The following is an 18,377-nucleotide window of genomic DNA, read 5'->3' as shown; positions in this document are numbered from 1 at the left end:
ACAGGAGAGCAAAAACCAGCACCTAGGCAGTTAGGAGTCTGTTGAATGACAGGAAAAGCCAGCTTAGAGTTTTTAAACCTAGTATTTTAAAAGTATACCTACGAAGCTATTCATAAAGTTTGAGTTTCCTGTTTGTCAGTGGTTCTCACCCCCAGCTTTGCTATCGTGTCACCTGGGGAGCTTTTGAAAAATACTAAGGCCTAGGCCCATCCCTGTCCAATTACTTCAAAAGTGTTGCTAGTTGGGCCTGGGTATAGGGTATGTTTTTAAGTTCCCCAGGTGAGCCTGGGAATTCACTACACTGTTCTAGAGCTGGAATCTACAAACTTTTTCTGTAAAGGTCCCGACTGTAAATATTTTAGGCTTTTTTGGGCCCTGTGGTCTCTGTTACAACTCTTCAACTGCAGCCTTAGTTAATATGTAAATGAATGAGTCGGCTGTTTCCAATGAAAAATGTATTTATAAAACCAGGCGGCAGGCCTGATTGGCCTCTGCCTATCGATTGCCAATTCCTTTTCTTGAAGAATAAAATGGTATTATTTCATATAGCAAACATAAATATTTTCCATCTGAAAACAACATCTGCTAGAACTTGTCATGTTTGGCCTGGATTTTTGTGTTTTTTTGTTTTGTTTTTTTTAAGCTATAAGTGATGTATAACCTTATATTAGTTTATTAGTTTCAGGTGTACAACATAATGATTTCATGTTTGTACATATTGTAAAATGATCACCACGATGAGTCTAGTTAACGTCCATCACCTCACATGTTACAAATTTTGTTTTCTTGTGATGAGAAGTTTTAAGATCTACCCTCTTAACAACTTTTGAATATACATTACAGTATCATTAACTACAGTCACCATGCTGTACTATATTGACTACCATGACTTACTTATTTTATGACTGGCAGCCTGGTCTTTATTATTGTCCCTGTGAATTGAAGAGGGTGTGAGAATCAGGCCCTCTTGGCACACTTTTCTGTTTTTCTCAAGACGGCCTTTGAGAGGGTCAAGGAGTCAGTGTGAAAGAGGGGGTTTGTACAGCCTGGGTCCTCCCCATCCTCGTGACTCATTCTCGAATGCACAAGCACATCCTACTTCTCTCCTCCTGGGTGTAATTCTATGTAATAGGCCCAAGCTTGTCAGGGCCCCAGATGGGACCTGCTGGCCTTTCCCCTCCTGCACCCTCCAGTCCCCAACCCAAATCTGAACACCTCAGCTGACACTCAAACCAAGAATGGTGAAGCCAGATGTGTTATGGTCTCAAAGCAGAAATGTAGATGCCCCATCAGATGGGAGATGTCAAAACATCCAACTTCAGATGTCCCGTAGAAGTGGCTGTGTAGGCTCAGTATGACACAGAGCCCACGTTTCCAGTTAGGAAACATACTCATGTGTGGTCAACTCTGCTCGTCTAAACATGGCAGCTTTTTTTCTCTTTTTTTTAAAGGTGGACATAGCTTTTCCCTTCAACAACTACAAACTAAGCATAAAGTTAGCATGGGAGTAATCTGTAGAAAGAAACTTGTATAATTCCAAATATAAATGATTTGGGCTTATATATATTACTGTGGTGGCACTTAGTATAAATAATTAATATGGATTGCCTTTCTTTCTGATTAGTGGTACCTAAATTGGAATGAGGACACATTCTGATATTTCTTAACTTTTGCTTTCACAACTGCCCCCTTATTTTCCCTCATTTTGCATCTTTTCATCATATTTGTTTCTCTGCAATCAAGACTGCACCCAGGTAATCAGAATTCCAGATGATTCCTGATACCTTTAGCCATCAGGATTTGGACACTTAAAAATTATATTTCCTTTTTTGCATTCTGAGTTAAAATGCTTTACACTTCTCTAGAAATTTTTAGGGACACTTCTGGAAACCCATATCAAGATCTCTACTACTCAGCTACTGACTCCTTCCTAAGCCGATAGGATGTTAAAGAAGAATTCACAAATTGAGTGTCCTTAAAAATTGTATTTGCTTTTTCTCCTCTCATTTTCCTCCTGTCCTGTCGCATTTAAGAAACAAAATGGGAGCAAATAAATGAGTGAAAAATCAGACCAAAACCCAGGGAGAAAACATTTCCAATCTGAACTTATTATTTCTAATCTGAGGACCGCTAGAGTCGACCAGATATTTTGTAGAATGAGGTAGAATACAAATTAGGATATTTGTGTACATTACCCCATTCTTTGTCTTTCCTTTTTTTAGATAATGGCCCTTGTTTGGGATCCCGAAAGCCCGACCAACCCTATGAGTGGCTTTCATACAACCAGGTGAGTTTTCTGGCTGTGTGGACGCCTCATGCAAGCTGTAGAGCTTATGTATGTCAGTTCTTGGGGCCATAATTAATGTTAGGCTGGGAAGGTGTCCACAGCATATACGTGAGGACTCGCTCAGAGCTTTAGGACCAACGTGCAGCATCTGAATGGAGAAGGCTGACACAAAGATTTGGGGAAAACTAGTGAAGTAATTTAGCTGGTGGTTCAAAGTGCTTTATTTTGCAGCTGATGTATATACACTGTGGAGTAGAGTATAATTTTGAAGATAAAAATTCTAGAAATGAGCTTGAGGCAGGTGACTCTCCTCCCAGACCATGTCGCGGGATAGGATAACTCTCGTCTCTGCCATGAGAGGTTCTAGAAAAATTTAGTAGTCCCAATACAGAGCAATCCTCTCATTCTCTAGACGAGGAAAACATGCTCCAGATGGGCACAGGACTTGCCCAAGGTCACTGCTGGTCAGTGGCAGAACCAGGACCAGAAGTGAGACCCATGCCATCTGGTGCAGGGCTCTTCAGTGTGTCGTGACCAACTTGGGACCAGTGTGACAGTTAGCCTCATGGCAGCCATAGAGAGCAGCACAGATGTTCAGAGACCACACCTGTAGTCTCTGTAAATTCAAAGGAAGCTGGGATCTGGGTGGTTTTACTCTTGTCATTCGGCAGTCCCAACTATCCACCGCTGTTAGCTGGTTAACTAGTACTTTGTGAATGGCAGGTACCAGTACATTTGCTGGGTATTTTTATTTTGTATCATGATCACAACAAATCGACTTCCTGTGCTTCTCCTGAGTCCTCGTAGAGCCTGAGGACCAGCAGGAGCAGCTGGAGTGTCAGCTTTGCTGCCTTTTATCTCCAGCACAGCTGTCCAGGAAATGGCTCCCTGCTCTAGGGGCAGGTAATCCTGCGGCATTGGAGAATAGAAATGAACTTCCTCCTTCCACGCTTTGTGTGAACATGCGTTCAGTTGTTGGTGTGTTCTGGGGTGTGTATGTGAAGGTGTTGTCATTGGGAGCGCTACAGCCCGCTCTGGAGTAATGCTTTATTTATGTCCTCCCTAGGCATTTTCTTCCCTCCCCTCCCCGCCCCCTCCCCCAGGATCAGCCAAATGCAAAAGGCTTTCTTGGGCCTTTCCCCACCTCCACCCTCCCTCCGTTCCTCCCTCCCTCTCTCTCTCTGGCAAGAGGCAAAACAGCATGGCCTACCTTGCTTGTAGAAGGAGTGAAGAGCTGTAGCCCAGGTGACGAGGGATTTTGCTGTCTTTATTTTGCCTTACCAGAGCCAAATAATAGTGTCCAAACAGTAGTTTTCAAGATCCCTCATTTTCACATGTGGTGCAAAAGCAGTTTATGTGTATTGGACATATAACATTGCATCTTAGGGCCTCACAGAATGCTCAGTGCTTTCTGGATTACTTCTGTCATGTTACCCACAGTAATATATTCCCACATCACTTATGTTGTATGTCGGCTGGAAGAGAGGACACGGCCATTGCAGATTGGGTTTCGCAAAGCAGACTGAAAAATCACTGGGGTTTCTGAAGGTGTTAATCTGTGAATTCTGCATTTTAGTCAGAGGCTGGTGAAGACAAAACCTGGATTTACCTGAAACCAACTTCAGATTGTACATTTAAATCTTTTTTTTTTTTTTCACTACCACAATGATTCTGACCTTTTGGGGGCTAGCATGCCCTTTGAGGTGTTTTGAAGAAAGTATGGACCCTCTTTCTAGAGATATAAATGTATGCGTATTATCCCAGTAAGTTCTGCAAACCACTGCAGGCATTTCACAGGTTCCCATCCCTTAAATGCAAGCAAGAGTTGTGAAACAGTCCATGGGGTATGAAAGTAATAAGCACCTAATATTATTCTTGCTGTCACCTCTCCAGCAGCTCTCGTTCCCATAGGCAGAGGGAAGGATGGCACCAGGTGCCAGAACCAACAGGGTTCTGGGGCAGGAATAGGTGTGGCTTTATCTCTTACCTGTGTGGGTGGGAATTAAAGGTGCTCTTGAGAATTCATCAACTGAGAATAAAGCAAAGAATTCCAAATTTTAAGATTTACAAAGCGTTTTTTAGTTAATTGGGGGTAGGAATGGGGAAAGGGCATAGAGGCAAGTATATAGTTCTGCCTAATTTTTATAAATCTACCTAGTTTTACTTTGTTGTAATAATAGTATGCATTTTTGTAATTATTTTACTTAAAATTGTTTCAAATATTCTAAGTTTGACATGGTTTTCATAATGATAGTATTTATTATCTAGGTGGCATTTTCTCAGAGGTTTCCCATCATGTACTTAACCACCCAGCCATTGGGCTTTTGTGTCATTGAGTTTTGTGGCTTTAGATAATTTAGAAATATCTATCTTTGTACATAAAAGTTTTTAAAACCTCCCTCTAAGATTGAATTATTTCCAAAGAATAACTTCTTAAGAAAGGAACTGGAGAGCCTAATGATAAGAACTTGTTTCCCATGTTCTTTAAAGGTCTCCCCCAAACTTGCTGTTCCTGTGTTTATACCAAATGACCAGTTACGGCTGTTTTGCTGCTCTTATAAATACAAAAAAAAAATAAAAATAAAAATTCTATGTCCCTGTATTACTTTTATAATTTTGTAAGATTCTGTAAAACTGAGGTGTAAAATAGAACTGTCGTAGCGACCTGCAGTTGTTGCTTTACAGAAGGAATTGTGTGATCAGTTCTCTTAAGGGTGAATTCTAGTGAATCACACCTTGTGTTGTACAAAAATGTGTAACTGAGGGGGTACCTGTTGGCGTCTGAGCTTTTTCTCTGTGTGGAGCTGCCTACCACCTGAGACCTGAGACTCATCTCTCACCCAATTCGCTTTGTCCTTGAGTCGGTCCTGACGCTGTTCCTGGTCTTCTTCCCACTTTAGGTTGCGGAAATGGCGGAGTGTGTGGGCTCAGCACTGATCCAGAAGGGATTCAAGGCAGCCCCAGATCAGTTCATTGGCATCTTTGCTCAGAACAGACCTGAGGTAAGAACCATGAAGCACCGGCGGCCCATGGCTTGGGGAGTTCTCAGAGAGAGCCAGTTAGGATTCATACCTGTCTCTGCTGGAGACCAAATTTTGTGGTCTGCTTTCTGCTGACAACATGGCTTTATGTTACTCCTTAGAAAGTTGCACATGAAAACCCAAACCAGGGCCTGCTTAGCCTTAGGTGGGGAAAAACAAAGAGAAATCACATTGTTGTTTTTTTAAATTATTGGTTTTGTTTTTTTAAGCCAAGTCCTCAAACAAAATCCTTACAACAGATAGTTAAAAAAAAAAGTCTTCTATTTAAGGGTGACCTTTGTGAGTAGAAAAATAGCATTAATGAATTACAGAGAAACTGGGATACAGTTTTGTCAATAGCAAACTCCCATCTTTCCTTTCTGAAAGGTGCGAGTTTTCCCTCTGATCAGGTTACAAAGTTTAAAATACCCCAGACAGTGGGCAGAGTGCCTCACCTTGAGTGGGACTAAATTTAGACGTGCAGGCTGTTCTTTAGCTCTCTAGGCCCAGGCATGGTGCTGCTGGAACCCATGGTATTAAAGTAAATGTAAACGAGACACTCTTTTGGAGGTATTGATTATAATACTAGTGAATAAATTCATGGCATAGCTGGCTTGGAAAAGTTCAAGCCCCGGGCTTGAAGAAATCTTTAATCCTACTTATATCCAAAAGACACATTGGCTCAATCCCTGAGCTACCGACTGTTTTATAAATTAGAATAGTTCCTTAGAGTTTTACGTCCTGGTAAGGGAAAAGCAGCATTTTCCACAGCTGGACCATGACTAGGCTCACAGAATTTAGTTTCTTTCATTTGAAGTGAAACCCATTCAAAGGAACACACCCAGAATTTTTGTTTTGGTGGAATTTTATAATGAATCTATAATTAGAACACACATTCCTTACTCCAAGGATGAGTTTCCTTCCTACATTTGTCAGTTAGTTCAACAAATGTATGTTGAGCACCTACTTTATGCCAAGCACTGTGCACGGCACCAAAGTACCACAGTGACTTGGATCCTCTCCGTGAGGTACTGCCTAAAGAAAGACAGCCCTGTAAGCTGATGCTTTCCCCGTAACATGCTAAGTGTGGACAGAGGGCAAGAGAATCATGGGAGCTCAGGCATAGAGGACTTCCTGGAGCTGGCAGCTGAGTGGAGTCTTGATGGAAGTGAGAGAGGAGAAGCCAAGGGCATGCTCTCAGCAAGCAGCATGCCCATGATGGGGAATGAAGCACTTTAACCTGGGACAGTTTGGAGTGGCAGCATCAGGGGGCGGGGAAGAGAGGATCCTGTGTGCCACATGTATTCTCCTAAGGAGCGTGGGCCTTACCTCCCTGCTGGTGGCTTGAAATTGGTTTCAAGGGAGAAGGGGGAGGGAGAAAAAAACTGTTGACTGGGTTGTACTCCCTTCCCACGGCAGCTATGCCTTTATCTGTGCCGTGCCAGACGTTGGCAGATGCAGAACTGCAGCTGGAGATAATGGGTCCCTCTGAGGATCTGCCACATTTGCCTTGTAGGTAGATCAGCTGTCATGTGGCTGCTGAGTTTGGAGGCCAGTGACTGCATCACTGCTTTTCCTTCACCCCTTTTCTGGGGAGATTCTGCCAGAATGCGTTTCCTGTTAGACACGTGTGTCCCTCCTTCCCCTGTTCCTAGGCTACTGTCCATGGCTGCCAGCATGACCTTCCTCAGACCTCACGGTCCCGTTTGGCTGAGAAGCCCTCAGGGGCTTTGCATTGCCTGGGGACCAGAGACTCCTTCAGAGCCGGAGGCTTGTTCCTAGCCTTGCTGCTCTCCACTCCCTGCCAGGACACCCATGCCAGTCCAGGGCTCACTGATGGCCTCCCTGTTTCTGCTCCTGCAGTCCTGCTATTGAGGTCCTTGCCTTTCTCTCTGTCTGTCCGAATCGTGCTGCTCTTGTAAAGGGCAAGCTTCCCTCCCCCACAGAGGTTGGCCATCTGGCTTTGAGTCAGTTCCCTCCCCTAGAAAGGGGGCCATCGGGGCTTGAGTCAGTCACTCTCTTGTATTGTTATCTTTTCATATTCGCCTCAGTTGTTCAGGGGAATTGCACTTCTCTTTCAAGAAGAGGACAACTGTTTTGTTCTCCTCATGAATCCCTCACGGTGCCTGGCATATAGCCGTAGATGTACAAATGTTTATTTTGCCACACCTACTGTTTCCACTTTAGATCTAGAGTGTTGGTCTCCTTGTGCTGATTCCATAATGACATCCCGTTTTCTCTCCCCAACCTTTACTGTTTGTTTAGTGGGTGATCATTGAACAGGGATGCTTTGCTTATTCAATGGTGGTCGTTCCCCTCTATGACACCCTTGGAACTGAAGCCATCACCTACATCGTCAACAAAGGTATGTTGTGGACTTTGCGTGGAAATTGGCCTTATTATCGGTTAGATATGGTGATTTTACATTTGCTTATATTTGATTTGATAGGGATTTCATATTTAAATGTGCATCTCCCTTTCTTTTTAATGTAATGTTTAAAATAACCTGGTATCAGATATTATACAGTCAAGATCTTAATATCCCAGAGTTTATTCCTTACTTGTATCTCTTCATTTCCAGCTGAACTCTCTCTGGTTTTTGTTGACAAGCCCGAGAAAGCCAACATGTTATTAGAAGGTGTAGAAAATAAGTTAACACCGGGCCTTAAAATCATCGTTGTCATGGACTCCTATGGCAGTGACCTGTTGGAACGAGGCAAGAAGTGTGGGGTGGAAATCCTCAGCATGAAGGCGATGGAGGTGAGTCCCTCTGCCCCGCCCACTTCTGGAGGGTTTCCCTGAGGTCACTTTGGCTCAAATGTGGTATTCAGTGTGACCTTCTGTCACACTGGTATTCAGTCCCACCTCTGGCCTGTAGTCTCGCAGCTCATGAAAGAGAGAAAGCAGAAACTGCTATCTCACTGCTGGAAAGAATTCTACTTGCATGCCCAGAGTTAATGCCCCACATCTTACAGACTCCTCTCATAAAGCTGTTGAGCTGCACACGTAGTTATTCTAGAGTCCTGACAAGCTACGCCAATAAATGTCGGAAATGTGAATTTCAGATGCAGACGAGGTTTAAGTTTGTGTGTCCCTTTTTAGGATTTAATGCCTTTTACTTACTGATTTGTCTCTAAACAGAGCCAGGTATGGGTATGGACACCTGCCCTCTTATTTGTGTTCCAAGTTTGCTTTTGTAGTCCTGGTGAATTTCCGACACAGACGTTTGACTTGGTTTATTTTCATATTAAATTTCTTCAGATTCACATTCATCACAACTTTAAAGTTAACCATACTAGGAAAATGAGTGTGGCCCATATTTAAATTGGTGGTTTGACATCAGCTCGTGGAAAAAGCTGACTTTCCCTGTTGGCGTTAGGTTAGAATTCAAAGGAGTTGGCAGGAGGAGGGTCTTGTTATGTACACACAAAAGGAAGTAATAGGCTCGATAGAGCAAGTCATTCTCTTTATGAAAATGTTTATAAGTTTTCTCCTGGAACTGTTATAAATAGGGTTTTTAAATTTATTTATAGTTTTCCTTCTATAAAGAATTTGAGGCTACAAAGAAGGATCCATATAACCTTTCCTGGGAACTTAGTTGTCAGAGGGAAATCGTCATATGTTCTGACAGAGCCTTCTTCCTCATGCGCGCGCGCACATGATAGCACTGAACATGAATCCGTAAGAAGTAATGGCTGTGCTGTAGTGTTAAACCGGGTTGTTAACTATCTTTTTTACCTAGCGTTTCCTCAATTTTATTTTTCACTTGTAATCCTCTTTCACCATAATTTAATTTCTTTTTCCCTTATCTTTCCTCTTCTCCCTGATTACCCCCCCCAACACAAACACACACACAGGAATTTTTTTGTCTTTTTTGACTGCTATGTGGTAAAGAAGTAATTTTAAGATTAAAAAATTTAGATGAGTGACTGAAGATTATAATATAAAGTTTATATTAAAATCTTTATTTATGAAACACATTGTTTTATACTTACCTATGTAATATGGTTCATATTTTGTTTTTAAAAGTTTGTAAGCAAAAGATTAAGTTTTTAAGAAATGAATTGTTTGGCCTTGTAAAGGAAAAAAAAACCTATGTTTCTTGTAAAAATTGTTAAATATATTTCCAGTTGACCCCTCACATCTCTGTTGATTTCACTGTTGTTGTCTTACCTCTTTTTTAGGTATAGTTGGTGTGCAGTATTCTATTAGTTTCAGGTGTACAATAAAGTGGTTCAACATTTTTATACCTTACAATGTGAGGTATACCACTGATTATGGTAATCGTCTGTCACTATACAAACTTATTTAAAATTAGCTTTATGGTTGATCATGTGATCAAGTTTATATTACTGTATATTTTATACAGGATCAAAAATAGAAACATTGGTATTTGGAATTTTTAAAAATATTGTATTATGAAAATTTTCAAACATGCAAACAAGTTGAAAGAATTGTACAGTACACTGCCATATAGCCACCAAGAGGCTACAACTAACATTTTAATATATTTGATTTATCATATATTGATCCATCATTCTATCCCTCTATTCATTCATCAATCTGTCTTTTTACTTAATGCATTTTCAGTAGGGTGCATATTTTATCACTCTCAAATATGGCAGCATGCTAATCATTAACTAGAATTCAGGTTTTCTTCTGTTTATAGTTCTTTTTTTTTTTGGCACTTGGAACCTATAGATGGTGACTTATTTTTTTATGATTCCTGCGCTTTTCCTGAATAATGACTTAAGACATATTTCAGGCAGAGAAACTTTCTTGGCAAATAGTGCAGTAATGTTGTTCCCAATAAATTGAAAGCTAAATTGCTTATCACTATTGTTTTATTTTATTTCAATTTTGGAAGAATTTGAGATCTCAAGAATTTTGAGATAGATGTAAGAATTTTGAATAGATGAGTGGGAATTTAGATCTGATAAAGATTTTGGGAAAAAAATTGGTGGAACTCTCATTGCTCTAGCTCTTAGTTGACTTCAATTTGGGCACCAGTGTTCTTTTTTTTAACCAGTGGTCTTTTTATAGATATAATTTAAAATGTGATTAAGATTAAAACCTGTTTAAAATTGTATGCTGGGCAAAAGAAGCTCACTGAGCCCTGAGCACATCCATCTAACTTCCATTTAATTCTAGGCATGCTCACTCCATTGCTCACTCAAACTCTTCAATTTTAATAGGAAAAGAATGTCAATAGTTCATTTAAAAATTAATAGGTATTAAAGCAGTCACGGAGACTGCCTTCATGTAGTAAAACTGAACAAGATCGGAATGAATCCTTGGTAGTATGTGGGAGCCAGCTGCTGGGAAATGCTGCACCTCAGAAATGAATCTGTCATTCTTAACTTTCACATCCATTCAAAAGAGGCCTTAGATCTACTATTGTGGCCTGTTTTATCATTCGCTGCTCCATGTGGGGAGTACAGATATTTGAGCCTCTAAAATTGCCAGCATTTAAATCCTGCCGACTGATCCTTCTCTCCAGATTGAAGATGTTAGTTATGCAGAATGAGGTGATCACATATGTTGGGCTCTCATTTGGGGAGGGTGCCAAGCATCTGCAGGTGTTTGATGATGGTTAAGAGCTGGGCTTTGTTAAAGGCCCAGGAAGTGGGAGTGGGGACAAGACATACATCATAAAAGACTTTGATTCCTGTCTTTTGAATAACTCCTGTTGCAAAGGCCAGTCCCAATACCATTTATATAGTTTTGCATTCAAGAGAAGACAACTGGAAAACAGCTTCTTAGAGCCAAGGATGAATTTTTTGGTTTGGGTTAATTTAAGTTGCCATAGTTCATTTAATTGGAAATGTATGCTGTCTTTGAGCCAGCTTTTAGTGAATCCCACAGTAAAGTTAGCTTAAAGTGACTTGATGTGACCTTATTATTTACATTTAGAAAATATCCCCATTTAAGTTTTTTTTTTCCTCTCCTAATTAAGGACCTGGGAAGAGCCAACAGACGAAAACCCAAGGTAAGCATTCTGCTGCAGCCCTCTATGTAGTTTTCAATATCTAGTCATCTCGGAGACTAGTAGAAATTTTGAGTGATAGCTTATAGCTTACATTTTTCTATTCTAATTTGTGCCTCCTTTTTAAATGTGCTATAGCCTCCAGCACCTGAAGATCTTGCAGTAATTTGTTTCACAAGTGGAACTACAGGTAAGCTTTGCAATGGAATTGCTTCTAAGTGGTATCGGAAGTATATACTCCCTGTCCCCTTTTTGGGATGACTTATAAATGGACGGAAAGTAGAAGAGAAGGAATTGATTAAGCACTGTCTTCTTGTTACTCTATAAGACATTCTTAGAAACTGAGAGTGACATGTATTTCCTCATTTATTGAAGGTGATATTTCATCGGTCTTCCTGAGACAGACTGTATCAGTGATTTACAGAAATATAAAAATTCCTGGTTTTTCTTCTCTTATTTCTACACACCCTCTAAAACTTGTCCATATTATTAAAAATTGTTTAAGATGATAAGTTTCATTTAAAGAATTGTAGATTGCTCAGGAAATTAATGTTATTCAACATTTGGCTTTCCTGGGTGTACCTAACACTAGAGGCATTTGACACCCTAATTATGTAGGGTCCCTGGGCTTCCTTAATTTCTGTCATTCTTGAATGGAGTTTCTGTCCTGTAACATTATTGTGCTCATATGTGTTCCTCAGGCAACCCCAAAGGAGCATTGATCACTCATCGAAATATAGTCAGTGATTGTTCAGCTTTTGTGAAAGTGACAGAGGTAAGCTTTTGGCATCTTGTCACCTTTCTTCATATTCATTGGTTGGCATTAGGCCTCAAGAATGAAAGTGGTAAAGGCACCCCCACCATGTAAAGTCCATACTGTATTTGGAAAACTCTCTGAAACTTGAATGTGGTTTGTTCAAATAGTTTTCATTGTGGACCTAATCTCCAACTTCTGTTTGTGACCATTAAGTGAATTGACAGCATTTATTACAACTTTTATATAGTAAAACTTTATTTGGCAACTGCTCTATAAATGTTTCCAGGAAAGGGCAGGGGAGAAATGACTCTTTTGTGCTTTTTATCTACTATTCCAGTGTAGTAAAAATAATTTCTTTAAGTTGGCAATGAAATGTTAAATGATGCTGAAGATTTTTGAATTATTATTATTTACTGTGGTCAATTTGACTTCCATTTTATGAGAAGGATTAAAGCCTTGAATTTCAGTTGATTTCCTATAATCTTAAAGTTTGCTGTCCAAGTGTCTTAGTCTCCTTGGGCTCCCATAACAAAATAGCACAGACTGAGTGGCTTAAACACTAAACATTTATTTCTTCAGAGTTCTGGGGACTAGAAGTCCATGATCAAGGTGCCGACAAATTCGGTTTCTAGTGAGGGCTCTCTTCCTGGCTTGTGGGCAGCCACCTTCTCACTGTGCCTCACATGGCCTTTGCTCTTTGTGCACAAGGAGAACAAGAGATGTTCTTGGTATATGTTCCTCTTGTTACAAGGACACCCGCCCAACTGGGTCAGAGTCCGACCCTTATGACCTCATTTAACTTTAATTACCTCCTCGAAGGCCCTATCTCCAAATACATTCACGTTGGGTTAGGACTTCAGCATATGAGTGGGCGTGGGGGACACAATGCAGTCTATCACACTAAGGGTATATTTCAAACTTTTAGAAAGTTACTATTGAACCATGTAACACCTTTCCCTTGGGCCCTTTGAATTTTTACATAATTTGCTTTTGCAGTCTCCGGGAGGGTTCTGTCTGTGGCAGAAGTCTGTGCTGATTTTGGAGACTGGACATCTTTGAAGGCTGATCTTGCTTTCACTTATATTCACACTCTCTTAGTCCCAAATACTTTTTTTGGTATATACTGTCTAAACAGAATTCAGCATTTAGTACTTTACCAAAGTGAAATTTTAATTTTCTAATTGGCCTTCAAAGAAAATTTCAAATGCATTAGTGGCTCATTGAGACAAATTATTACAAAGGTTTGTTTAAAATTAATTATCGGGCATTCTCAAATTGGTAAAACTTCTAATTATGCTAGTGCACGTTATTTGTTGCACCAAATCAGAAAGTCAAAAAGTATAATACTACTAAGTCTGATTCTCATTATATAACAATTTCCTACAAAGCAGTACTCGTTGGGATGCAGATGACACTTGAATAAAATTAATCTGAGATTATGGCGTGTTCAGGCTGCAGCACATGCTTCTGGGGCTGCTGTGTTTGCTCAGGACTGGTGCTTTCCCCGGTGATCGCATTATTAGGAAGGGTAGCCCAGCTGTGGGGAGAGGGTGGGCATGGCGGAGGAGTGAAGGTATCACTGTCTAGGCAACCTGGCAGTGTCTTCGTTTCTTAGTTGGTGTGGCAGCAGCTGCTTTGGCAGCTTCTGTTTTGGCCAGTATTCTTTATGTTAATAACATGAACAGACCCTGCAAACCCTCATGTTCCTGACCATAAGTAAAGCCTGTTCAGAGCCATAAAATGGAAATCAGATATTTGTACTTAATCTAGATGCAGACCTGTCATGATGAGTGTTTTATAGGAGAACAGATCGCCTGGTGCCAGATCAGAGCTTGCATTGAACAAATTGGTTTTTTTCCTGGGTAAAGTAGGGACTTATGGTAAAGATGTTGATCAAACTGAAATACTCAAGATCCACTTATTCCATAAATAGACAGAGCTTGGAAATCCAATTTCTCTTATCTTCTCTCCCCCTTTCCCTATACAACATAATATGCTACCTTACGTTGGATTGGATCTTATATTTCTTACTTTGGGTCAAATTGAGGTTGCTTGGTACTGGGGTACTATAACTCTGAAATGCTAAATGACTAGAGCACATGATCCCTTAATATCCCTATTTGGGCAAAATTTTCCTTATTTTGACCAAAGTCCTGAGTGGATTGACTTTGTTGTTAGAAGTGACCTCTACTCTATTTGAATAATTAAAGTACTGCTTTTCGTTTCCTTCTTTGGTGAGGAAAAATTACAGATCGTAAGCTAAAGCTGTTTCTCCTTAGTGTTAAGGTATTATGTGCTCTGAAATAAAGTGGGAAATTACTGGAAATCTTAATGCTTTTCTGCTTTGCTGGTGTCTTTGCTTACAGAATACTGTCAATCCTTCTCCAGATGATACTTTGATCTCTTTCTTGCCTCTTGCTCATATGTTTGAGAGAGTTGTTGAGGTAAGGCATTGATTTTTGTTTTTCTTCCTTGCTTGTTTATTTGTGTTCTGCTAAGTTGTTGTGTTTTACAGAAAGCACTTGCCCTGAATGCCAGTGACACACATATTTCGTTTTTACCACTTGCACACATGTATGAGCAAATCATGATGGTAAGTTTGATGTGTACACTGTCATCCATCCCCATATTTAATTCTTTGCTTAGCCCCATTTTAGAAATGGTGCTAATTATTTAAAAGATTATAATTATTTTCCTGAGTCTGGATACTTGAACTTTAATCATTCATTTTTAAATTAGAAGCTCAAACTTTTGAAGGATATGAATGTGGATATGACTCCAGAAAGATGAACTTTAAGAGCAGAATTTTTATGAATACCATTCTATAAAGCCTAATGAGGCTTCTGCTCTGTGAAGAGTCTCTGTTTTTGGTTGTGCTTTTTCATAATGCACACATTGGCTTAAGACTAATTTTTTTCACCAAAATTTTAAGTGACCTTTGAAAAGCAGGATGATCTTTATTTAGCTGACCTTCACCTGGGCTCCCTGTACACTACTGTGTGACTAGTTTAAAAACTTGCCAAGAACCACCTGTTTTTTCTTCTTGGACAATTTTGGATTATGTACTTATAAGAAAAACAGTGGACACCATTCATTCATTTAGCAAATATTTATTGAGTATCAGCCATATGCCAGGCCATGTGCTAGGTGTTGGTGACAGAAAGGTGACTAATAGTGGGTCCACCCTTTGGGTGGCTGCTTGCTGCCCTATAAGATTTACTTACCCCTAAAGGATCAAGGATCATTAGATTCCATCTTCCATCTGTTACTTCTGCTTCTTGAACACTTCAGGAGGTCCTGTGATTTTATCGAGTGATCTCAAACGAGTTGATAATGTGCCTTGTGAACCTGAATGTTGTTTTGGAAGTGTGCCTGTGAGGCAGGGCACACTGAACAAAGTCTCCTGAACTTTTAAACAGTGAGCCATGGTGTGCCTTTCTCATGGTTTCTGCTTTGACGCCTGAAGACATTTGCATTTCTGTGGCATCATCTTTTGAATCTCTCTTCCCTTTTAAAATTGAAAAGAGGCAGACCATTTGCTAAGCGCATGTGGCTTGCCAGTACAGTTTACGTCCCACAGGAAAACTGTGATGCAACAGACTATAGCTAAATAACAGGCCACGCTGGCCATGAGATGTCCTAGTGTCTCAACAGCAACATATGCAGTGGCTTTTTAGATTCAAATGAAATGAGACTTGAATAAGCCTGGGCTGTAAGCAAGTAGCTACGTTTTTATTGTGAGAATAAATTAGACCTACAGTTTGTGGAAGACCAAACATGTTTTGATTATATAATACCATGTCATTCAGTCAACGGATTATTTATCATGAAGCTAAAATAGCAGAACCTCTATTATCGTCATTAAAACCAACATACCCTGGTTTCTTGCTAGATCTTTCGTCGTCAGGATGATCAGGAGAAATACCACATTTCTATGTTTTACAATGACTGAAGAATACAGAACATTTTTTTAAAAGTTACCTGAAGTTAGGACTCTTAACATTTCTGGAAATAGGAACTTTAAGATTTCGTAAATGCGAAAACTGAAGCTTTATGTGTCTGTGTGTGTGTTGTGTAATGGTAAAATGTTGGTTATTTCTGTTTACCTCTAGTGTGTGATGCTGTGTCACGGAGCTAAAATAGGATTTTTCCAAGGAGATATCAGGCTGCTTATGGATGACCTCAAGGTACTTCAGCCCACTATCTTTCCTGTGGTGCCGAGACTGCTGAACCGGATGTTTGACCGAGTAAGTTTCAAGTGCAGAGTTAGGAGACAGAGCACTTGGCCTTGAGTCCAAGACTCAGGTTTAAATTACGTTCAGCCAGGTACCTTCTGTGTGACCATCGACAATCCTCTTAGTCTCACAGAACTGCAGTTTACTCATCTGTAAAACTAGAATACATTGAGCTCACAGAGATGTTTTCAAGAATTATAAAAGAAAACACAGGTGAACACACTTGTAAACTGGAAAGCACAATGCAGGTATAAGGTGGGAGGTCATTTTATTTATACAATAAACTCTTTGACCCTCTGTTTTCTCATCTATACAATGGACTGTTACCTCCTCCCCTTGCTGTCTAGCTTATAAAGTTGCTAATTGTATCACATGAAAATAATAACTATGAAATGCTTTTATAAATTGTAAAGCTCCATGCACAAGTAAAATATTACATGCTTAGCCACTTTGAGAGAAGAGACTAAGCCAAACCAGGGGCCGAGAGAAGCCATCCCTTCTGTATGGGCCATTGTAGCATGGAATACACAGCCAGGGCAAGATCAGCATGAGACTTGAACAGTCTCCAAAATGAATTTGGACTGGGAGATTTTAATACTCTTTATTTTGAGGCATAGCTTCTGTCATCTATAAGAACCTATTCATTTTTTTATGGTTCTTGTTAAACAGCTCTATTAAGATATAATTCACATTACATGCAATTCACCCATTTTAAGCGTACAATGCAAATAGTCCAAAAGCTGTTTGTGACTGTCACCAAAACCTACAGCTAGTCAGCCCGAGAGTCAATCCCACCCATTAATGTACCATTAGCAATCAAAGCTCAACTGTAAGAGGAGGGCACACATAACCCACACAAGGGACACTCCTGTAGTACCCACAACAGATGATCAGGGAGACTGTGCCAGGGCCCCCACAGGGCACCTACTACTTAAGGCCACCAGACTAAGACTAACTTACATAGCAGAAATACCTAATACATAGAAACAGAGAAGCAACCAAAGTGAGGAAACAAAGAAATGCTTTCCAAATGAAAGAACAGGAGAAAACTCCAGAAAAAGAATGAAACAAAATGGAGGCAAGCAATCTACCAGATACACAGTTCAAAACAATGGTTATAAGGATGCTCAAGGAACTTAATGAGAACTTCAACAGAGAGATAAAAGCATAAAAAAGGACATAAAAACCATAAAAAGGAACGAGTCAGAAGTAGAGAATACAGTAACTGAAATGAAAAATGCATTAGAAGGAATCACCAGCAGACTAGACAAAGCAGAGGATCAAATCAGCGATTTGGAAGACATGGTAGCAGACACCCAATCGGAACAGCAAAAGGAGAAAAGAATTTTAAAAAAAAATAGGATAGTTTAAGAGACCTCTAGAACAACATAAAGCATAAAAACATTCGCATCATAGAAGTACTAGAAGGAGAAGAGAGAAAGCAAGGGATTGAGAACCTATTTGAAGAAATAATGACTGAAAACTTTCCTAATTTGGCTAAGGAAACAGACATACCTATAAGCCTGGGAAGCGCAGAGAGTTCCAAACACGATGAACCCAAACAGGCCCACACCAAGACACGTTAATTAAAATGGTAAAGATTAAATACAAAGAATCCTAAAAGCATCAAGAGAAAGGCAACTAGTAACTTATAAGGGAGCTCCCAAAAGATTGTCATCTGATTTCTCAAGAGAAACTTTGCAGGCCAGAAGCAATAGGCAAGAAATATTCAATGTGATGAAAAGCAAGAACCTACAACCAACTACTCTACCCATCAAGTATCATTTAAAGAACTTCCCAGACAAGAAAAAGCTAAAGAAGTTCATCACCACCAAGCCAGTATTACAAGGAATGTTAGAGGGACTACTTTAAGATGGAAAAAAGGATCAAAAATATGAATAATAAAATAGCAATAACTATATATTTATCAGCAATTACTTTCAATATAAATGGATTATATGGTCTGATAAAAAGCAGGGTGGCTGAATGGATAAGAAAACAATATCCTTATGTATGCTGCCTACAAAAGACTCACTTCAGATCGAAAGACACATACAGACCGAAAGTAAAGGGATGGAAAAAGTTATTTCAT

The 18,377-nt window shown here is 39.9% G+C and overlaps 1 protein-coding gene across 20 annotated transcripts in view; it reads left to right on the top strand.

Annotated features, from left to right (window-relative positions):
- ACSL1 (acyl-CoA synthetase long chain family member 1) overlaps nucleotides 1-18,377 on the top strand; it is a 68,215-nt gene that overhangs the window by 34,567 nt on the left and 15,271 nt on the right. For 12 of the 20 annotated variants that reach the window (XR_013993241.1, XM_081046957.1, XM_081046942.1 and 9 more), the window contains 9 exons: nucleotides 2,223-2,287; nucleotides 5,188-5,289; nucleotides 7,573-7,672; nucleotides 7,889-8,067; nucleotides 11,264-11,296; nucleotides 11,432-11,483; nucleotides 11,995-12,068; nucleotides 14,417-14,494; nucleotides 16,163-16,297. Coding sequence is in view for 19 of the 20 variants with exons in the window: in XM_081046957.1 (XP_080903083.1) it covers nucleotides 2,223-2,287; nucleotides 5,188-5,289; nucleotides 7,573-7,672; nucleotides 7,889-8,067; nucleotides 11,264-11,296; nucleotides 11,432-11,483; nucleotides 11,995-12,068; nucleotides 14,417-14,494; nucleotides 16,163-16,297 (818 nt within the window). In the remaining variant the exon portion in view is untranslated. Of the gene's footprint in view, nucleotides 1-2,222; nucleotides 2,288-5,187; nucleotides 5,290-7,572; nucleotides 7,673-7,888; nucleotides 8,068-11,263; nucleotides 11,297-11,431; nucleotides 11,484-11,994; nucleotides 12,069-14,416; nucleotides 14,495-14,565; nucleotides 14,644-16,162; nucleotides 16,298-18,377 lie in introns of all 20 variants that reach the window. The other 8 variants (XM_081046947.1, XM_081046953.1, XM_081046951.1 and 5 more) reach the window with 2 other exon arrangements.

The sequence above is a fragment of the Rhinolophus hipposideros genome (assembly GCF_964194185.1).
Source record: "Rhinolophus hipposideros genome assembly, chromosome: 4".
NCBI lineage: Eukaryota > Metazoa > Chordata > Mammalia > Chiroptera > Rhinolophidae > Rhinolophus > Rhinolophus hipposideros.
Note: the sequence above shows the minus strand (reverse complement) of the source record. Positions and strands in the feature narration are given on the sequence as shown.